The following is a 22,929-nucleotide window of genomic DNA, read 5'->3' on the forward strand; positions in this document are numbered from 1 at the left end:
CCACTGTATCTTGGTTCAGACCAGAGGCCCATCTATGCCAAACATCCTCTTTGCACTCAGCTGTCTCCCAAAAGCCCATCAGCACTGGCAGTGCAATGAATCACCGAGACCTTGGTTCAGATCAACGGTCCAGCTATACTCAGCAATTTTATTCCGACCAGAGGTCCATCTATATTCTAACATCCCTCTTTTTCTGTTCGCCAATTGTCTCCATCGACAATGAAGTTAACCATTGAGGCTTTGGCACTGCTGTGCCCTTTGTCTGTAATATCTGGTACTGCTGCCCCCTCTTGGAGGCAGGATACTGGGTTAATGCTTTTTTGTTTAAAGCATAGCTGGTGTGTAAGGTTTTTTTTAATACACCCTGGCCACTCTGGCTGCCCATACCTTGGGCCTTACACACCAGCACAGAGCGTGGGCACTGCTCTGCATCACCAGCAGGAAGAACGAGAAGGACCACGAGGCGCATCCTCTGGTTTTGCAATGGCTTGCCTGCTGATGCCAGGTGAGTTGCAGAGGAGGAACGCCCCAAAAAGGTGTCTGAGCCACAGGAGGGAAGGGAATGTTTCTCTTTAAAAGGAAGTTGGGACTGGCCTCGTGACACAGGCATTGGGCGGATTCAAGAGGTGGGTGGTGTCTAATCTCATATAGCCCAACTCCTGCCAGCGCTAGGACGAAACAGGCAGACGGACTCAGAAGTTTTTGGTCGACGAGAGACACAGCCCACAACACAATCATGCCAGGTAAGGAATATCCAACACATCGCCGTCTGTTTGTTTATCGCAGGGGGGAAAGGGCTTCTTTCTAAGGACCCTACGGCGAGACGCTGGTCTTCTTTGAACCTGGAATGTAGCTAGGAAGTTTCTGAGGACGTGTCTCTACAGGTCTTGGTGGAGCAAGTGCCGTCGTCCGACTGGCGTGGCAACGAAATGTCCCTGGGAAGCGAAAAGATCTGGGATGAAAGAGATGTGGGGGTTGGGGGGTTGGGATCAGAATCGGGGAAAGGAATAAAGAACCCAGAGGTGGTATTAGGGTCTCACCAAACCACTGAGTCTTGACTTGGGTTGGGCTATGCTGAAAGTCTTGTGCGATCTCCTTCGTTTACTGGATTCCAGAAGTCCACCCATGTGTGCTAAAGTTATGCAGAGCTAGGATCTAAATCCTAACCAATCTGCATCTGATGATACATTTGGACTATAGGGAGATGTCTTCTACTGAGTCAGACCAAAGGTCCATCTAGGACCAAAACTGTCCACAATTCCCAGCTTGGGGAAGGGAATCGGTTCCTTCCATCCCTTCCTGGAGATGTCTGCGATTAAATTGAGGACATTCTCCATGAAAATCATCCCATCTACCCCTGAGCTACAGCCTTTCCCCTGAACAAGTGCGCAAGTCCTGGTTGTGAGCACCTCTCGGCTGGATCACGTCCAGTCCAGCATTCTTAGCAAGAATCTATTTGCTATGTGGTCAGCCGATGGCCCATCAGTGATCTGCTCTGGTACAAGGCAACTTCCTAAGTTTTTAAGCTTAGGTATAAGAGAGACTGAGCGGCTTCTGAATGCCAGTTACTGGGATCCACAGGTGGGGCTTGTGTTCGAATCCTGGTTGCGGGTTACCTGCAGGCCTCTGGTCGGCCACTGTTTGAACAGGATGCTGGACTAGATAGGCTCTTGGCCTGATCCAGCAACCGGCTCTTAAGGACAGGCGTTCTGCGCAGAGAACTTGCACTTCTCCACATTTTGCGGTGCAGCGATGTGTCTGAAAAACACACCCGTCAGGGTGAAGCAAGTGTATAAATGTGCATAGCACATCTGTGAAGCTGGCTTGACAAAGATGGCTTGACGAAAAAAATGTGTGTATCGGGATAAATCTTTAGGAAAAGCCTGGTTTTAAAGAAGATTTTAAAAGGAAGCTGCAACCAGATGTGGAAATATGGAGAACTTTAATACTGGGGAAATGAGAAATTGAGAAACAGTGAAGCTGACATGTTTGCTTATCCCCAGCCATGGCTAACTGCTTTTTGAAAACATGGATTTCCATAGGGTCTAATTCGTTTGGGCTGAACCCAACCCATTGCTCTTGGCCACCTGTCTGAGATGATAATGGTGATTGAAAGGGCACATTGGTTTAGGTGTCCCCTTCCCAAGGATGAAAGGCAGCTGCCTGTCTATATCAGATTAGGTTAATGGTCCTAGTAAACGGTAAAGGGACCCCTGACCATTAGGTCCAGTCATGACCGACTCTGGGGTTGTGGCACTCATCTCGCTTTATTGGCCGAGGGAGCCAGCATACAGCTTCCAGGTCATGTGGCCAGCATGACTAAGCCACTTCTGGCGAACCAGAGCAGCGCACGGAAATGCCGTTTACCTTCCCACCGGAGTGGTACCTATTTATCTACTTGCACTTTGACGTGCTTTCAAACTGCTAGGTTGGCAGGAGCAGGGACCGAGCAACGGGAGCTCACCCCGTCGCGGGGATTCGAACCGCCGACCTTCTGATTGGCAAGTCCTAGGCTCTGTGGTTTAACCCACAGCGCCACCCGCGTCCCTTAATGGTCCTAGGACAGCCTAAAAAAGGAATGATTTTTAAGCCACTTGCATGACTTTTAAGACATCTGAAGGCAGCCTTGTGTGGAGAAGCCTTTTAATGTGTACTGTTTTATTATGTTTTTATATATGTTGGAAGCCACCGAGAGTGGCTGGGCAACCCAGTCAGATGGGCAGGATATTATTATTATTATTATTATTATTATTATTATTATTATTATTACACACTGACCTAAGTCCCACGGAACAGAGCTGGATTTTATTCCCAAGTAAGCATGCACAGAATCATTGCAGAATAAATGAATTGGTCCATCTAGCTGAGGGCTTTCCCCAACATGGTGGCCTTCAGACATTTTGGACTACAACTCCCATTAGCCTCAGACAACAGTCAGGACAGATGATAGCAGAAGTTCAACACCACCTGGAGGATGCAGTCCTACCTTAAGATGCCAGATTTTGAACTCAGGACCTTCGACATGCAAGGCAGATCATAGAATCATAGAATCATAGAGTTGGAAGAGGCCACAAGGGCCATCGAGTCCAACCCCCTGCCAACCCAGTACCCTGTCCGACTACTGGGTACAACTCTCTTGCCCACAGAAGGTGCCAGGATCAGTACCCCATGGCTTTTCCAGGTGGGGCTGGGAATGTCTCCTCCCGGAAGCCTTGGAGGGCAGCTGCCAGACAATACTGAACAAGATAGATCAATGGTCTGACTCTGTTTGAACATACCTTCCTATGTTCAAAGGAGCACACACTTTTCAGAAAGAGGCTCAGATCGTGACGAACTGTCGAAACAGCCAACGGGAGGGAGGCAAGGGTAAAACACCGCGACAAGTTTCAGCTTGATTGACCAAATACGAACAATCACAGCCCAGCAATAATACTTAGAGACTTCTCTGTGGACTGTGTCTGAAGTTCACAGCCTCTCCTCTAAGAAAGTTTGCCTACCCCTCTGTACTGAATGAATCTTTTTCAATGTGGGTCTGCCAATAGCTCTGTGGGACATTTCATGTAAGTTCTGAAAGCTGACGTCTTTACAGCCAGGAAGGAAGCTTCTACGCAGATGTCCATATCTGGATATGCATCGAACCATCCTAAAATAAATAGCCAACACCATCTAGAGATCCCCATGTTTCAGGAAGCAGTGTCAGAAGTATAGCTTCCATAAGTGAGTTTGTTTCTCAGCTCTTGACCATCTCCAAATTGGGATTTCCAAAAAGACAGGGCAAAGGCGTTTGAAAGGTCCACTGGGAAAACAAGGAGCTTCCATAACTCAGTGGAAGAGGGTGTTCTTTGGAACTGGAATGATGACCATGGGTGGTGGTGGTTTCCAATTCAGTTCAAGTTTAAAGGCAGGCTAATCAGGTTTGCTGAAATGATCTGAGAATTGAAATGGAGACGTCTTTCGCAACTGAACTTTCTCTGAATTTTGCAATGCAGTTCTCCAACCAACCAAGGTTGACCAAAAAAAAATCTTCTATTAGGGCAAAGTGTGCGTGGAAGTTGATGCCTTGATGAAAATAACTTAGAAGAATGCATTCTATTAGGGGAAAAGGCTTACAAAAATGTGTAGCTTTGTCAAAACTGTATATGAAAAAAAAATGTAATTATTAGGTGAAATCCACTCTAAAATGCTTGTGGGTTTTCACGAGGTTTTTTTTTAAATTGCTGCAGAAATGTGGAGACTCAAATTTCAAATTGGAAAAATTAGGATTCCAAAAATGAGTAACTTAAACTGACAAATCCTTCCATTCCTAGTTGGGCAAATGTATCAATTTCAGTTCTTGCTTTCTCATATTTCCAATAGCTACTGCCCCTTCCTCTCATTAATTCATTGATTTTTTCCACGATCATTTATTACCCCAGAAAGTTGCCTTGAGCCCCAATCATGGAGATGTGTTGTACACATATTTAAAATAAATGAATTCTCATTTGAAAAAAGATTGAGTCAGGGACAGATAAGTGTGAAGGCAGCCACCGAATTTGCGATGGGTCTTCAGCCACAGAATGAACAGCCAGAATGACACAACTTTGGGGGATCTATTATTATTATTTTTTAAAAATGATTGCTTTTATCATCAGGCGGTACACCCCCAAAAGTAAGGTTAAGGGTTCGGCTTGGAACACAACACATTTGCTCCTAGCTGGGATGAATTGGAAGCAGTAATTAAAACGTTCCCAGGCCTGCAGGAATCCAGCCTGTTATACTGCCTCAGCAACCTGGTTAAAATTGCTGATGAGCTCTAAATAATAAACTGGAATTTGGAAGAGGGCTTCCCTGGCATGCTGTGACTTAGACCGGGCAGCAACGTGCCAGGAAATACAGATTCGTAGGAAAGAGGAAGGCACCTTTAAGCATGTGCAGAGTGCTGAACCCTCTTCCTTTGAGGAGAGAGGACTCCCACCCATCACAGGTAGCGATGGCAGGAAGATTCCAGGTTAGGAAGAACTCTTGCTATGCTCAGAAGAGAACCTCCATGTTCTAAGGCAGTCTACCGCTGAACGCTAAACGCTGGGAACAACCAAGGCTCTGAATCATGTGTCCTTTGGAACTGCAAGCGGGGAGCGTTGCTGTCATGCGCCCTGCATTGGCTTCCCATCTGGTTGGCTGCTGCGAGGACAGGGTGCTGTTCCAGACAGGCCTTTGGCCTGATCCTGCTGCCAGGCTCTCCTGATGTTCTTGAAAATCAAATCAACCTTGCGAGAGCTTGCCAGACCAGGTGGGAAGGAAGGGAGAAACCCATCGAGGGTGTGACATGGGCAAGCCCTTTCTTGCTCAGTCTGCTAGGTACAAAACGCCTTTGAAACCTCACACACCTGGGCTGCTCCTCCTCACCCGGCTTATCTGTGGGAGAAAACATTTCCTGCGTCTCTCTGATCCATTTGGAATGTCGGTGTGCCAAATTCTGCCCTAAGCGGGTGCTTTTGTGCCAGTGCCCAGAGACATCCAGGCGGTACCATGTTGGATAACACCCCCGTTGCTAGAATTAAAGGAGACAACTTATTTGTGTTTCCTCTCGCGCATGTGCGGCTAATTTGCAGGATGCCGTCATCTGCATCAAAACATTCCTCTACAGAGTCAGGATGGGCCGGAGAGACCAGATCCCTGGTGGTTGGGCAAGAGTTTTAGGAACCTGTCCTGGTACCCTATCGTGGTGGGTGGGGACGGCCTCCCACGCTTTCCTGCTTTATCATCCCAGAGCGATGCAGCTGGCAGTGACGTGTCACATATACGCGCTCGCAAGTGGGGTGGCATCTAAGGGCAGGAGGAATTCCAAGGATGGGGCAGAATGGGCTGCAGGGTACGCAGATGGGGTCAATTTGACGGCGAAAAATCTCCATGAGAAGCTTGGCCAATAGGGTGGAATATCAGCCCCAAAGCAGAACATCCCTGCCAGGGAGACGAGTGGGAAATGATCGCATTCAGAATTTCTGCCATGTTTTGCCATGGTGATTTTATGAATGGATCCCAGGTTATTTTATGAATGAATTACTGTGGTCATTATGTGAATGAATCCCTGTGGCTCATTTATGAATGAATCCCTACAATGCCCTAGGATACTTTTTTTGTAATGGTAACAAAAATGCTAGAGAGACCTGCTAAGAGTTCTTCGCTCACCCCTTCTTCAGGTTATTCTGCTGATGGGACATTTGGGAAGGAGTGATATTGAAATCTTCCCCAAATGTCTAAGCGTTGTTTGGGATTGGAACTGTAGGCCGGAAGAGTTTAATTTGAGGAGGGCGGAGGACCAAATTGCTAATCAGGTGGTGATCCAGAAATGTCATCCCGCCTTTAATTTAATCAGCATTTTGTTACTTTTAAAATAATAACAATAAGATAAGAATCATATCCCAAGAAACATCTGATTAAGACTGTTCCTACCACCAGGCCAGGAACTTTTTCAAAGCCTGAGGGCCACCTTCACTTCTGGGCAACTTTTGAGGGGCCACATGTCAGTGGTGGGTGGAGCCACAGGCAAAGTGGGTGGAGCAATGGGTGCAAATTTTACCTCTGTAAAATAGACTCAGTTTTCTATCTGGGCAAGCAAGAAGCAATTGCTGTTTTTATGATGTTTATATTAAGGCTATTAAAATGTAATTCGTTTGAAGACCTCTGAGTAACAATAACATGTCTAAAAAGGTAAAGGTACCCCTGCCCGTATGGGCCAGTCTTGACAGACTCTAGGGTTGTGCACTCATCTCACTCTAGAGGCCGGGGGCCAGCGCTGTCCGCAGACACTTCCGGGTCACGTGGCCAGCGTGACAAGCTGCAACTGGCGAGCCAGCGCAGCACACGGAACGCCGTTTACATTCCCGCTAGTAAGCGGTCCCTATTTATCTACTTGCACCCGGGGGTGCTTTCGAACTGCTAGGTTGGCAGGCGCTGGGACCGAACGACGGGAGCGCACCCTGCCGTGGGGATTCGAACCGCCGACCATGCGATCGGCAAGTCCCAGGTGCTGAGGTTTAATTAATACATGTCTAATTAATACTAATACTTTTAGTACTATACTATATTAATACTATGCCTGGCGTGCTCTGGTCCATGGGGTCGCAAAGAGTCGGACACAACTAAACAACATACTATACTATACTATACTATACTATACTATACTATACTATACTATACTATACTATACTATACTATACTATAGTGGTACCTTGGAAGCCGAACGCCTTAGCTCCCAAACAAATCGGCTCCCGAGTGATTGAAACCCGGAAGTGAGTGTTCTCGTTTCTGAACAATTTTCAGAAGCCTAGCGTCCGACATGGTTTCCGCGGCTTCCACTTGGCTGCAGGACACTCCTGCAGCCAATCGGAAGCCACGCTTTGGTTTTAGAACAATTCCGGGAGTCGAACAGACTCCCCCAATGCATTCTGTTCGAGAACCAAGATACAACTGTACAATACAATACAATACAATACAGCTGCTGTTGTATTACTGTTATTACTGCTAATAGGAATATACCGTATTTTTCGCTCTATAAGACGCGCCAGACCATAAGCCGCACCTAGTTTTTGGAGGAGGAAAACAAGAAAAAAAATATTCTGAATCCCAGAAGCCAGAACAGCAAGAGGGATTTGGCTTCTGGGATAGCCGCGCAGCCTGCATTCGCTCCATAAGACGCACACACATTTCCCCTTACTTTTTAGGAGGGAAAAAGTGCGTCTTATAGAGCGAAAAATACGGTAAGTATCAGAGTTCAAGGACTGATTCCAGCCAGGAAAAGACACTCAGGGTGTGAGACAGTGAGGAGCGTGACTTGCAGAGAAGGCATTCCAAGGGGGCCACATAGAGACAATTGGAAGGCCACATTAGGCTCATTCCTCTAGATCTTTTGCCTCTGTTGGAGATCAGAGCTGGTTGAGATCCCTGCAGCCTGTCACGAGAGCCTCTAAGTTGTTCTGATTCCTGCCCCCTCCAAACTCCACTTAGGGGCAACAGAGAATTTATTTCCCATTCCTGGTGCTTAAAGGAAAATATAAGATGCCTGTCCCTTCGGGCAGAATTCGCCCTGATTTCCACAACGAACAGGATGTCACTTATGGAGGAGATATGAGTAAACAACTGCATCATTACGATTAAACATAAATAAATCAAGAAGGTGACATCCAGGTCAGGAAAGGTAAAACAACTAGGCCAACTCCCACCTTCTTATTCTGTTTTTTTGTGGGAGGTTTTTTCCCTTCTTCTTCCTGGATGTTGGGACATCCTGTGACGTCAGCCCATCCTGAAAAGTGGGGAAACACTTAACGAGGCTTTTATTGCTTAACGACTTTGAGCACTTCAGGCTCCTCCCTTTTTCCTGGGAAAAGCAGCTCTGGACTTTGAATCTTTTCCAAAGGGCGTGCAGTAAATCTAGTCAATTTGATAACTGTTAATAGCCATGCTGTATGGATTATTGAGCCTAGGAGAAAACATAATTCCTAGCCACTCCACAAATGTGGCCCTCCGTGTCTCTCTGGCTGGCCCTCAGAACTCTCTCTCCAGCACTGACCTATGTCCACGCTTGAGTTTTTGAAGTGGGATAATGTAGGGCTACCATACGTCTGGAATTATCCCAGACATATCCAGGATTAGTCCTTCGAAAATAGCACGGAATTTCAGAAAATGGGGGGCAAATGTCCGTTAAAACCCAGGTGTATGGCCACTCAGGGTCGGAAGTGTTTATTTTTTGGCGAATTTACTGGAAAATGGCTCAAAATCTTCTCTCTCTTTTTTGGAGATTTTGAATAAAAAAGTTCAACAACTCTGCCAAAAAAACAAGATGTGCGTTCAGAAACCTCCCGCAGTTTCTAAAGGAAACTGACAATTCTCTTGCCCTTCCCACTGTTGACCCGGGCCCAGTCTGATGCTGGCATCATGTGCGGCCCCTGAAAGGTTACTTTGAAGGCAACGAAGGCAACCTTGGTCTCTCCAACGCCCTCGTTCAGTCGCTTCAGTTTTCCCAGCCTTTCCAGGCAACTTCCACATCCAAGGATGGGGTGGAATGAGCGATAGGAAGGTGAGATTTCAGGACACAGCGGATTCCAACACGGCGAGTACCTTTTTATCAACCCTGTGCTGCTGATGTGCCTTGCAAGGATAGCCCATAATTGCGGCTTTTGGCTGGCACCACTCCTCCTTCTCGCCCTCCTACGCCCACTCTGATTGGCTGGGAGGGAGCGGCATTCCATTCCAACGAAGGCCTGGCGACTGGTTCGAAGGATTTCGCTCCCGGCGCCCGCCTCACTGGGGCTAGGCAAAGCTCCTGCCAAAATATAATTATCGTTAATCGCCTGTGCTGGAGTGTGGGTGTTGCGACCTGGAGGGGAAGGAAGGAAAGACAGGCAGATTGCAGGGCAGAAGGATGGATCCTGCAAACCGGTTGGCTTGCATTCCTAGGAGCAGCCACTGGAGGTCACTGTGCAGGAAAGACGGGAGACCGTTGGGAAGGCAAGGCTCTGTGCAAACTCAATGGTTGAACATTTCCTTTGCATGCCAGGGGGTGACCTGGGGAGACTTATGGAGGCCAGGTTAAGAGACTTAGAGGGCCGCATTCGACAACCTGGCCTGAAATTCCCTGACCCTGATCTAGAAGGCGGTGAAGGTCCTGTGTGAGTGCCTGGAGGCGGTTGGAGGATGGATGGCGGCTAATGGATTGAGGTTGAATCCTGACAAGACAGAAGTACTGTTTTTGGGGGACAGGGGACGGGTGGGTATGGGGGATTCCCTGGTCCTGAATGGGGTAACTGTGCCCCTGAAGGACCAGGTGCGCAGCCTGGGAGTCATTTTGGACTCACAGCTGTCCATGGAGGCGCAGGTCAATTCTGTATCCAGGGCAGCTGTCTACCAGCTCCATCTGGTACGCAGGCTGAGACCCTACCTGCCCGCGGACTGTCTCGCCAGAGTGGTGCATGCTCTAGTTATCTCCCGCTTGGACTACTGCAATGCGCTCTACGTTGGGCTACCTTTGAAGGTGACTCAGAAACTACAACTAATCCAGAATGCGGCAGCTAGACTGGTGACTGGGGGCGGCCGCCGAGACCACATAACACCGGTCTTGAAAGACCTACATTGGCTCCCAGTACGTTTCCGAGCACAATTCAAAGTGCTGGTGTTGACCTTTAAAGCCCTAAACGGCCTCGGCCCAGTATACCTGAAGGAGCATCTCCACCCCCATCGTTCTGCCCGGATGCTGAGGTCCAGTGCCAAGGGCCTTCTGGCGGTTCCCTCATTACGAGAAGCAAAGCTACAGGGAACCAGGCAGAGGGCCTTCTCGGTAGTGGCACCCGCCCTGTGGAACGCCCTCCCATCAGATGTCAAAGCGATAAATAACTACCTGACATTCAGAAGACATCTTAATGCAGCCCTGTTCAGGGAAGTTTTTAATCTGTGATATTTTAGTGTATTTCTGGTTTTTATGGAAGCCGCCCAGAGTGGCTGGGGAAACCCAGCCAGATGGGCGGGGTATAAATAATAAATTATTATTATTATTATTATTATTATTATTGATACCTATTTGAGGAGACAGTGTCAGATTTGGGCCATCATTTTGGGAACTTTCAATGGCCATAAAGAAACAAAGGAGGGTATGAAACTAATACAGGGAATATTGCCGCACATCAAAGTGCTGTATCTCTGACTGGTGTGAGATTTCACGGGTTCCACGCTCTCACTCAGATTCTGTGTTTCCTTTTGGGAATCGGGCACAGCAAAGACTGTGGTGTCTTTATGATATATGGGTTATTCACACATATGTACAACCTGAACCTACGATGGAGGGGTTTACAGAACTAATACCCCCCAAAAGGTCCTTCTGTGTCACCTAACTTCTCATTCTCTACTCTAAGCTCTGTTGTGGGAGAGGGACCCCACCCATTTGCCGTCTCATACCAACTCCCCTTGATCCCTTTGTTCTCATAATGACCCGTCACCCAGGGGATTAACAAACGAGGAAGGTAGCCTGATTTAATACAATGTTAACACTTGCTGATTCCAGGGATTAGAAGTGCCTAGCACACAGTTTAGCACCTTAAGTCCTAAGACTTAATTAGATTCTAACACTAGCTAGAGCCAAGGATTATAGTCTGGCACTCACAAACTCATAACAATATGTTGGTTGCTCAAGGATCTTCGAGTCAGGAAGTGACTTCCACCATTGGAGACATCCATTTCCCTGCAGATAACCCTGGTTGCTATGAGTCATCATTCCTTCCCCGTCCTCTTTCCAGCTCCCGCTAAAAACATTTTTGTTTCAACAGGCCTACCCAGACATGTTGGATGATGATTCATGTCAACATGTTTTTAATTTATTCTTGGTTGCTTAATGTTCCAAATAGTTGTTCTTACTGTTTTTGCTCATAATGTTATCGTTTTATTCTCTTTGTGAACCGCACTGCGGGTTGGTTTTCTTTACTATCAAGTAGTCTGAAATGAATAAGATAAATAACCATCCCCTGCAATGTTAGCACAGTTGCCAGTGGTTATAACAATGCCAAGGTGGCAGGTTCGAGACAGCTGCATATTCCAATCCTGGTCCGACTGCACTGGCTATCGATTAGTTTCCGGGCCTAATTCCAAGTGCTGGTTTTGACCTATAAAGCCTTAAACGGCTCAGGACTGCAATACCTCAAGGACCACCTCTTTCCGTATGAACCTACCCAGACCCTGAGATCATCTTTTGAGGCCCTTCTTCGTGTGCCTCCTCCTCGAGAGGTCAGGAGGGTGGCAACACAAGAACGGGGCCTTCTCTGCAGTGGCTCCCCGTCTGTGGAATGCTCTCCCCAGGGAAGTTCGCCTGGTGTCTTCATTATACACCTTTAGGCGCCTGGCAAAAGCATTCCTTTTTAACCAGGCCTTTGCTTAACCAATCAACATCCTGGTTCCTTATCCCTCCTGCCTTCACAGCAGTAGCTACTTATATTCATGCAAGAAAGTCAGGAATGCATTTTTTGCTTCAGTTATGTACACATAATTATGTACTATATTTTGTCACAAACAACTACATTTTATTACAAAGGGGAAGAGATCTATTTTAGTGATACTTAAGACAACAACCTGTGGTGTACCTAAAGATTGGTGAGAATAAAAGCAGTTTTTTTAATACTTACTGTTTCACTAAAGGACTTTTGACTTGGTGCGCTCATTTACCAAAGACGCGCCATGCCAGGACTTTTGACTTGGTGCGCTCATTTACCAAAGACGCGTCGTGCCAGTGGCGGCGCTTGTCATTATCAATGGCGCCTTGCACGCGAAATTACCGTATTTTTTGCTCTATAGGACGCACTTTTTCCCCTCCAAAAATTAAGGGGAAATGTGTGTGTGTCCTATGGAGCGAATGCAGGCTCCTTGGCTTCAGCAATAGCAACGCGAAGCCTCCGAAGCGCAGAGGGAGCGCTCCCTCCGCGCTCCGGAGGCTTCACATTGCTTTCGCTGAAGCCTGGAGAGTGAGAGGGGTCTCCCGGCTTCAGCAAAAGGAACCCGAAACCTCCGGAGCACAGCGGGAACTCATGCTGCACTCCGGAGGCTTCAGGTTCTGGCTTCAGCAGAGAGGGAGAGCTGCGCAGCGCCCCTTCAGCGAAGCAGGAGGAGAAATGGAATGGGCTCCGTTTCTCCTGCCGCTTCGCTGAAGGGGTGCTGAGCAGAGAGGGGGAGAATTTTTTTTCTTGTTTCCCCCCTGTAAAACAAAGTGCGTCCTATGGTCAGATGCGTCCTATAGAGCGAAAAATACGGTAACTAAATTTGGGGGGCCTGGGCGGATCTTTGCACCCTGACGGCGCATATGTTAAAGACGGCCCTGTGTGAAATGCTTTAAAGATTGGCTTATGCACTAAATATTATGCATCTTTGGGTTCCCAGATGTTGCTGGAATAGATCTCCTATTTCCCCTGGCATTCTGAGCTACATCTGGAGGCCCCAAGCTTCCTCACACCTGGGGAATATGTCCTGTCCATAAACTGGGAAGGGATGCTTATCGATGACGCACTTCCGTTTTTCCTCTAGGATGCAAGGGAGGAGGAACCAAAGGAGGAGACATCATGGGCGGGGACCCCTCTGAGCTGGAGTGGGCCATCCAGACACTGTCGAAGAACTACGATAAGTACGCCGGCAAAGGGTGCTGTTGCAGCAAGAAGCGGGGGATCAGCCAGGGTGGCTTCCGGAAGATGCTCAAGCATGAACTCAACCACATGTTGACGGTGAGATGAAGGATGGAGGGAGATTCAGAGGGCGCTGCTACCTATTGCCAGATCAAACCGTCAGTCCATCTAGCCAGTGCCAGATTTACGTACGAGCTAAACAAGCTATACATTAGGGCCCCACTCTCTTGCCCCCCCCCAATTCACTATTAATATAAAGGTAAAGGTAAAGGGGCCCCTGACCATTAGGTCCAGTCATGACCGACTCGGGTTGTGGCGCTCATCTCGCTTTATTGGCTGAGGGAGCCGGCGTACAGCTTCCGGGTCATGTGGCCAGAGCAGCTCACAGAAACGCCGTTTACCTTCCCACCAGAGCAGTACGTATTTATCTATTTGCACTTTGATGTGCTTTCGAACTGCTAGGTTGGCAGGAGCAGGGACCGAGCAACGGGAGCTCACCCTGTCATGGGGATTTGAACTGCTGACCTTCTGATCGGCAAGTCCTAGGCTCTGTTGTTTAACCCACAGCGCCCCCCGTGTCCCTACTATTAATATACTTCTTCTTAATTGTATTTCAGTTCAACAATTGCTTTGATAAAATACAGTGGTGCCTCGCAAGACGAAATTAATCCGTTCCGTGAGTCTCTTCGTATAGCGGTTTTTTCGTCTTGCGAAGCAAGCCCATTGACAGCTTAGCGGATTAGCGCTATTAGCGGTTTAGCGGCTTTTAGCGGCTTTTAGCGGCTTAACAGCTTAGCGGATCAGCTGATAAGTGGCTTAGCTGCTTAGAAAAAGGGGGGGGGAACCCGCAGGAACTCGCAAGACATTTTCATCTTGCGAAGCAAGCCCACAGGGAAATTCGTTTTGCGAAGCACCTCCAAAACGGAAAACCCTTTCATCTAGCGGGTTTTCCATCTTGCGAGGCGTTCGTCTTGCGGGGCACCACTGTATGTATTTTGTTATGTGCAAATGGCTTTAGATACCTATTAGGTCGATAAATTACCATATCGCATATATTGAACACACAAAAACAGTGACAATTTATTGTTGACAAAGGACAGCTGGACATATAAAGTGTCAGGAGGTCAGCCTACACTCGAGTAGGACACATGCCCAACTGGCTTGTTCTCTCCCTCCTGGTCTTTTGTTCGGGAGCTTCAAGAGCTTTCTTCAGCCTGAAGATCACAGCGACCGATGCCAACCGACACACTTAGGGATCCACAGAGTCTTCGTAGCTTGTGTAACAGACCTCAGCAACTCAGCATTTTGGCTAATCTACTTTATTACATATAAACACACACAGAGCACTGCAACATGGCTCCCTCTCTCTCCACCATCAGACAGCAAAGAGAAAGAACAAAGGACAATAGTCCCACTTCACGGCACACAGTAACACAAACATCCTGTCTCCGTCACTTCCCACTCTGTGGAATGAAAACATACACAGTCATGTGATAGACAACATGACTGCAGACACGGGGAATGAATCTTCAACATTACCTTCAGTAGCTTAGGGCCTTATCAAACCTAAATCTGGCCCTGCATCTAGCCCAGCTTTTCTGACACGGACTGGCAGACTCTCTCTCAGCACCAGAAGTGCAGTGAAATTTTGTGCAGGGGGACAGATAGGGCCAGAGGCGCCAGCTTGTGAGGGGGTGACATTATGATGTCCCAACCTCGCACATGTGAGCATCATGCTTCCTTCCTGAAGCTGGGCAGAAGATTCTTGGGCTTTGGGAAGGAGGCACCAGGGGAATATCAAAGGGACTAGCCTAGTCCCCTTAGTCCATTGACCGCATGCTGCTGGTCAGCATAGTAACAATTTGATCTGCAAGTTGATTGGAAAGTGGGTGCAATATTTAGTCCAAGTGGCACTTAGAGGCTGGAATGTGGGGGGCGGGCGACAGAAAGCCAGGCAGCCTCCACTCTAGATGGGAAACCAACGAGGAGCAAGAATCTGGCATTTTCCCCAATGGCAAGCAGGTCAGCACTGAGATGGGGAGAAATGATAGGAATAACGTTTCATGGTGCCACAGCAAGTCAGGCAGGACCTGAATGGGGAAGCCTTAAAGGGGTACAAGCTACACAGCAATTAGATGGAAAGCAATGATAAGCAACAGAAAGGTCACAAAAAGAATTTGTTGTTGTTGTTTAGTCGTTTAGTTGTGTCCGACTCTTCGTGACCCCCTGGACCAGAGCACGCCAGGCACTCCTGTCTTCCACTGCCTCCCACAGTTTGGTCAAACTCATGTTTGTAGCTTCAAGAACACTGTCCAACCATCTCGTCCTCTGTCGTCCCCTTCTCCTTGTGCCCTCCATCTTTCCCAACATCAGGGTCGTTTCCAGGGAGTCTTCTCTTCTCATGAGGTGGCCAAAGTATTGGAGCCTCAGCTTCACGATCTGTCACAAAAAGAATAACCTGGACTATTTCACACTTAGGCTATGTTGCAAACCCAGCTACATTAGTGAAACAACATTTTGAATGTGTTATAAACATGCAACACAAGATGGCGCTGGAGAGCAAAAAAAATTCTATGCTATTTTACATAGCGATTTTTTTTTGTTATAACGATTTAATTTCTGAATTACTTATAGTGTTTTTTTCCGACATCTAGTAAGGCGGACCTCTGCTTCCCCATGTGGTGGAAGTGTCTACGCTCTTAGGCTCCAGGTCTCCCAGTCCCACTTTTCTGACTCGTTTCATTCCCCCTCTTCCCCCATCCAGGACACCAAGAACAAGCAAGCTGCCAACAAACTGATCTGTGACCTGGATGAGAATCAGGACGGACTCATCAGCTTCCACGAGTACTGGAACCTGATTGGCGGCATCGCCAGCCCAATCTCCTGCCTGATCCGACAGCAGGAGGAGAGCGTCAAGTTCACCAAGTAGAGCGAGAGAGAGAACGTCAGCTGCTCACACCACCCCCAGCCCCTTCTATCTCTCCCCCCACATTCCGACTCCCTGCCTTAACCTTGCCGTTATTCCAGCTCCCCCTGCACATCACACGGCCCATCGCCATTTGGGCCTGAAAGCTGAACTCTACCATTCCTTTGGAAATTATCCGTCCACTTATTTAATTCTTTTTGACACCTGCAACTGGGGTATCGCGTCTGGGAGGGTGATGGGTGGTTGTGGGGTGGGGGTGGCCATGTTCCGTGGGGATCCAGCCGGCTGTGTCAGACTGTGAAGAGCGTTGCAATAAAGCCTTGAGTCGGATCAGAGTGTCAGAGTTGTGCGATTGCCTCTCCCTTTTGGGGGTAACCTTTCTCGAGCAAGCTTCCGGTGCTCATTGAGGACACTGAATTCCCAATGAAACTTTTCTAGTTGCTACATTCTACTCCTGGGTGCTCCTATGCCAGGCAGACCCGAAGAGCCTATTCCTGCCCTTTGTCCCCAGCTGAGATATGCAGTCCCTCAACCTGGAGGCTCCATGTAGCTAGTCTGGCTATTATCCGTCCAATGAGCTCCTCTTCCCCTATTGAGGTGTTCCCAAAGTAAAGGAAGGATTGAACTCTGATTAGTAAGAATACACACCGAGGCTTGAACCAGCAAGACTCTGGGAAGGGTGCGTATAATAATCTCTCTGTCTCCAGCCCCTGGCCCAGGTCGTTTTATTCACAAAAGAGCTTTTTACAGAGTGTTCGTAAGAACCAATCAGATTTCTTCTGAGCATTTCAACAAACTTTGGAGACAAAGTTAAACTACCAAAACTAATTAAGCATGGGGTAAATAAAACAGAACTACAAAGGAGTGCATTTGGCAACCCCGGGAGGTGATAAACAAGCAATAAACATGATAAGAAGGATGGCCAGGAGGACAGCGATCATTATCACCTTCAGGTGAGATCTGTTTCCTGGCCCTAAGATTAACATATCAGAAAAGCTACATCAACAAAGCTGCCCACTGTCTTTGATGACCCAGGATGGCTGCCTGGCGAAGCAACTGGCAGTGTACGAGACTGGTCAAGAAAGAGAAATGGAACAGGGACGCAGAGGTGTGGATTGATCAAGAATCATATCAAAATAGTTTAAACCCAGTCAATGCAATGCTTTCATTGCTGACACAGATGGCTTACTCTATATTTGTTATAATTCCTCATAGCAATCCCACCTGATCACTACACCCATGCATCTCCCTGGCTCTCTCTCTCTCTCTTAAATAAAGCCATCTGAGATCACGGCGATCGGCAATAGAGTGTGTTGGAGCCGTGAGCGGACTCAAGCCTCCTCGTTTCCCCCCGCTCAGTAAAACAGCTGGGGAATTCAGGGGGGTGAGTTCGCACGCTCTGCTGGACCCCTAGGACCCCCACTCCTCTGTGGGGGTCTTTCCGGAGGGGCGCCTAGCCCTGGTGCTCTCCCCCCAAGGCTCTATTTGCCCTGAACCATCTCGCTTTTCAAGCGGACGACACAGAGCTCACCGCCATTAGCCTCTGCAGCAAACCGGAAGTCCTGGCGACCAGCACATCTTGTGCCAATGAGTCCCACAGACTAACCATGGGTTGGGTGAAGCATTTTCTTCTGTCTGACTTGACAGAAGTCAGAGCATCTTCATCAAGTGACCCCAAGTCCTAGCAGTATGAAAGCAGATGCCGGGGGAGAAATCTCTACGAACCTTTCTCTCTTGTTGTGTTCTGAAGGCAAAGGAAGGACTGGACCCTGATTAATACAATAGACACAAGGCTTGACCAGCAAGACCCTGGAAGAAAGTGCACATCCCACTCCCTGGCCCAGGTCGTTTTTATTAACAAAAGATCTTTAACACAGCGTTTGTAAGAACCAATCAGATTTCCTCTGAGCATTTCAAAAAAATCCCCACGTGGGGACAAAGTCAGATCAGAGGAAGCCTCTTAACTACAAAGAACTATTTACTATTTGAGCATGCATACATGTTTAAGCTAAATAAACGGGAACCAAGGAGGAATGCATTTAGCAAACCCTGGGGGTAATAAACCCATAGGAAAGGAAAGACAGACATTTTACCACCTCCATGTGAACTCTGTTCCCGGCCCAAAGATCTACCTAAAGATTAACAAAAGCTACATCAAAGCTAACAGACTGAGGTTGAATCCTGACAAGACAGAAGTACTGTTTGGGGGGGACAGGAGGTGGGCAGGTGTGGAGGATTCCCTGGTCCTGAATGGGGTAACTGTGCCCCTGAAGGACCAGGTGCGCAGCCTGGGAGTCATTCTGGACTCACAACTGTCCATGGAGGCACAGGTCAATTCTGTGTCCAGGGCAGCTGTCTACCAGCTCCATCTGGTACGCAGGCTGAGACCCCACCTGCCTGTGGACTGCCTCGCCAGAGTGGTGCATGCTCTGGTTATCTCCCACTTAGACTACTGCAATGTGCTCTACGTGGGGCTACCTTTGAAGGTGACCCAGAAACTACAACTAATCCAGAACACAGCAGCTAGACTGGTGACCGGGAGCGGCCACCGAGACCACATAACACCGATCTTGAAAGACCAGTACGTTTCCGAGCACAATTCAAAGTGTTGGCGCTGACCTTTAAAGCCCTAAACGGCCTCGGCCCAGTATACCTGAAGGAACATCTCCACCCCCATCGTTCTGCCCAGACACTGAGGTCCAGCGCCGAGGGCCTTCTGGTGGTTCCCTCACTGCGAGAAGTGAAGCTACAGGGAACCAGGCAGAGGGCCTTCTTGGTAGTGGTGCCCGCCCTGTGGAACTCCCTCCCACCAGATGTCAAAGAGAAGAACAACTACCAGACTTTTAGAAGACATCTGAAGGCAGCCCTGTTTAGGGAAGCTTTTAATGTTTGATTTATTACAGGTAAGCAACTGGTCTGTGTTGGAATGCTTTGCAGGTGACTGCCAGGCATAGAGAAAATGGGGCAGAGATGCAGAGGCTTGTGGGGTTGATCAGAAATCATGTCAATGACCCAAACCCAGTCAAAGCGATGCTTTCACCACTGACACAATGGCTTGCTTCATTTTTCATAATTCCTCATAGCAACCCTACATGACCACTACGCTCTCTGTTGATTTGTAAACTGTAAGGAAAATCCAGAGAAACTTGAAAACCAGATTGGCCTAGAGGTTTTGTCTGTGTATTCATGCCGGTCTGTTTTCCTGAAGGGAGTCTCAAGGAGTCCATGCCTTGGGCCCTGCAAACACACTCCCCATGTGGAGGCGCAGACTCCCTTTAAATTGGGCCCCTGCCCTCTCACCTCGCCCCTTATAAGAAAGAAATAAGATCAGCCTCTCCCTCCCGCTTTGTCTCGGGAGCACACAATTTTGTTTTCTTCCCAAAAGGACATGGGCAGATACCAGGGTGTTGGTGGTTTATAGCCAATTAACTTATAAGGATGTGGGAAGAAATTCCATTCAGTTTGCGGTTGAACCTGATTCACACTTTGAAATTCACATTGAACCAAGGTGGAGGTTTGTGCAGTTCTGCGCCCTGAGCACCAGAGGGCAGCAGGGAGTACAGTGGCCTCTCTAATGAATAGGTAGGTAGCCATGTTGGTCACCCATAGTCAAGACAAAGTTAAAAAATTCCTTCCAGTAGCACCTTAGAGACCAACTAAGTTTGTTATTGGTACGAGCTTTTGTGCCACCAAGCAAGCAACAGGCAGCAGCTTCTCAGAGCAAAGGCTTTTATTCAAATTGTTGCAACTGGCCAAGAGACTGATTGATATGTCATAGTATTTTCATCCTCCTGCAAGTCCTAGGATCAATATTTCCTGGTCCCACCCACTCACCTCTCTCTTACCCACACCCAGAAACATGCAGGTATACCCCAAATTTCACTTTATATTCCCCAATTCCCCCTCCTTGAGCTTCTTGGATATCTCTGTCATCAGTTTCCAGTATGACGTAAATTCCAGCTCCCCGTCACTGTCGGTCCCCAAGCTTCTCATCTTCTCATCGAGATCGCCAGCATCCTACAGAAGAGGCAAGAGGAACGGAAAGCTCAGAAACAGTCAGTGAGAGATTGTCTTTCTCTGGATGGATTCAGCTGAATAAGAATAAGAATTTTATTATTTACGTATTCCCTGCCCATCGGGCTGGGTTGCCCCAGCTTTCAACACATATCAAAACATAATAAAACATCAAACATTAAAAACTTCCTGATACAGGGCTGCTTTCAGATGTCCTCTAAAAGGCCCTCTGCCTGGTTCTCAGAGTAGACCCACTGAAATGAATGAGCTTAAGTTAATTTTCAGTGGGTCTCCTCTGAGTTAGGCTGAGTATCGGCTACCACCCTATGAAACTGCTTGCACAATTATTCCTGCTATTTTCCACGTTTGTGAGGCGTGTGTGACAAAAATGGCAAGAGATTGAGGTATTGGCAGACTCAGGGATACCCCCAAGGTTTGCAGAACAACAGCAAGAAGCCCTGAAAACACCCCATGAGAACTGAGCATGCTCCGTGGCGATGGAATGCTGGCTGACCATATAGGAGGGAAAGTTGTTGGAATGGAATGGAATATCTTTCAGAAGGGCGTGGCTGGCTGGCTGGCAGGAGCAGCAAACAGGAGCAGTTCCCACCACTGCCATTTTGTTGCTGGAGCCATTTGTAAAATCATGCAAGACATGGAGAAAAAGGAGAGGGAATTATTTCCCTTCTCTCTTCTCCTCCTCGAGCTAAGCATCTGAGCATCCTATTCTCCGCCCACTGTTGCCTCTGGCCCCGCCCACCACAGTGATTTTCTTGTTGTTGTTTAGTTGTTTAGTCGTGTCCGACTCTTCATGATCCCATGGACCAGAGCACGCCAGGCACTCCTGTCTTCCACTGCCTCCCACAGTTTGGTCAGACTCCAGAGTCTCCTCCAGCACCAGAATTCAAAAGCATCAATTCTTCAGCCATCAGCCTTCTTTATGGTCCAGCTTTCACTTCCATACATCACTACTGGGAAAACCATAGCTTTAACTATATGGACCTTTGTTGGCAAGGTGATGTCTCTGCTTTTTAAGATGCTGCCTGGGTTTGTCATTGCTTTTCTCCCAAGAAGCAGGCGTCTTTTAATTTTGTGACTGCTGTGACAGTGATACAGCCACCCAAAAGTTGACTGGAAGGAAATGTGGCCCTCAGTCAGAAAAAAGGTTCCCTGGTCTACAAAGCTTCTGAAATGAGAAGTCAATGGTCCCCATCTCTCCCTTCATCTTAAACAGCAAAATACCTTTGCTTGCACTGCTTTTGACCTTAAAAATAGCCTCCTTTTGCCCTCCTGCCCTTTGCCCTCTGACCCCACCCTACCTTCATGAAGTTAGGGAGCTGCTTGTTCACAAGCGCCTTGAACTGGCCGGCCGTCAGTGTCTCCTTCTTGCCCTCGGCGTCCGTATGGACCAATAAGATGCTGACGATTTTATTGATGGCCATCAACATCTGCGACGTATCCTCACTGGCCATCTTGTGACTGAGCGCTGTTGGGCTTCTCCCTCCCTCCCGCGATGAGGCTATCGGTCAAGGAATGGGGATTATGTGTGGTTGATGCTGCTGTGTAAGAGAAGAAGGGGGGAAATGCATGGAGAGCAGCAAAATGCAGGGGTGGCGAGTTACTCACTGCTTTCGTGGGATCACAGGATTGCCGAGTTGGAAAGGTTAATCCAGCCCAACCGTCTGCAAACACAGGAATCACAGCTTTCGACAGCTTTTCAGAAGAATTTGCCACATTCCCCCACACACATAAAGATAAAGGGACCCCTGACCGTTAGGTCCAGTTGTGACCGACTCTGGGGTTGCGGCGCTCATCTCGCTTTATTGGCGGAGGGAGCCGGCGTACAGCTTCTGGGTCATGTAGCCAGCATGACTAAGCCGCTTCTGGAGAACCGGAGCAGCGCACTGAAACGCCGTTTACCTTCCCGCCCGAGTGGTACCTATTTATCTACTTGCACTGGCGTGCTTTCGAACTGCTAGGTTGGCAGGAGCAGGGACCGAGCAACGGGAGCTCACTCTGTTGCGGGGATTCAAACTGCCAACCTTCTGATCGGCAAGTCCTAGGCTCTGTGGTTTAACCCACAGCGCCACCCGCGTCCCTTCACACACACATACACACTCCCTATAGCAAAGCGGGGGAGATCAGCCTTTGTCACAAGCTGAAATCTTGCCCCCTCCCCTCTGAAAGGATTGCCACTTACCCGAAAGATGGTCACTTGCAAGCTTTGAATGCCAGCGAGGGAGCAATGTGATGGTTCTCATACCGATGAGGGCAGCTTGAATCAGGCAGAGAGCGAAGGGTGTTTTGTGTGTTCAAAGGTTCTGAGCCAACTGCCTTTTTGCTTGCCAGCAGCCATAAAGCCCAACATCCATGCTGCCAGCCTAGCCACACACACCCACACCATTTATTTGTGTGCCAGTTTAGGGACCCAACCAAGCAAGGGAGAGGGGAGCCCAGCAACAAGAGCACAGGATCTCATGCGTGCAAAGGCTGGTAATCGCCATGTTTCAAAAATCTTAAATTCTCGCTGTTAGTTAAAAAACCAGAAGCTTTTTCGTCAGGTATTTTGGGACAAGAGCTGCCGAAGGAAAAACGGACGTTATTTATGTATGCTACAACAGCAGCAAGAATGTTAATTGCACAAAATTGGAAGACTGGAGAAGTACCATCCAAAGAGCAACAGCAAGAAAAGTTGATGATGAACTATGCAGAATTCGCAAAATTAACGGACAAGTTGCGTGAAAAGGACAATAGTGACTTTGAAAAAGAATGGGAACCCTTTACAACATATTTGCAGAAACAGCTAAAAAACATGGACTCACTGGCAGGATTTAAATAAACATTTACGACTTTATTTAC

The 22,929-nt window shown here is 48.0% G+C and overlaps 2 protein-coding genes and 1 long non-coding RNA gene across 5 annotated transcripts in view; 2 read left to right on the plus strand and 1 right to left on the minus strand.

Moving 5' to 3' along the window:
* Positions 1–22,929, plus strand: part of LOC309330208 — a 162,784-nt gene that overhangs the window by 123,131 nt on the left and 16,724 nt on the right. The gene's annotated exons all lie outside the window — the stretch shown is intronic.
* Positions 592–16,386, plus strand: LOC309330062 (protein S100-A16-like). The gene is made up of 3 exons (XM_081841478.1): positions 592–743; positions 13,036–13,229; positions 15,895–16,386. Exons 1-3 carry the CDS (start codon positions 737–739, stop codon positions 16,057–16,059), a joined length of 366 nt encoding a protein of 121 aa, XP_081697604.1. The 5' UTR covers positions 592–736; the 3' UTR covers positions 16,060–16,386.
* Positions 19,769–22,426, minus strand: LOC309330057 (protein S100-A13-like). Of its 2 annotated transcripts, none has more exons than XM_081841468.1 (3): positions 22,271–22,426; positions 21,390–21,589; positions 19,769–20,073 (listed from the first exon to the last, which is right to left on the minus strand). In XM_081841468.1, the coding sequence occupies exons 1-3, from the start codon at positions 22,329–22,331 to the stop codon at positions 19,936–19,938; spliced, it is 399 nt and encodes a 132-aa protein (XP_081697594.1). In that variant the 5' UTR covers positions 22,332–22,426; the 3' UTR covers positions 19,769–19,935. The 2 variants fall into 2 exon arrangements, with proteins under 2 accessions (XP_081697594.1, XP_081697595.1); XM_081841469.1 differs by having other exon boundaries at positions 21,390–21,626; positions 22,271–22,400.

Source organism: Podarcis erhardii (genome assembly GCF_964252035.2).
Source record: "Podarcis erhardii genome assembly, chromosome: 15".
In the NCBI taxonomy this organism is placed as follows: Eukaryota; Metazoa; Chordata; class Lepidosauria; order Squamata; family Lacertidae; genus Podarcis; species Podarcis erhardii.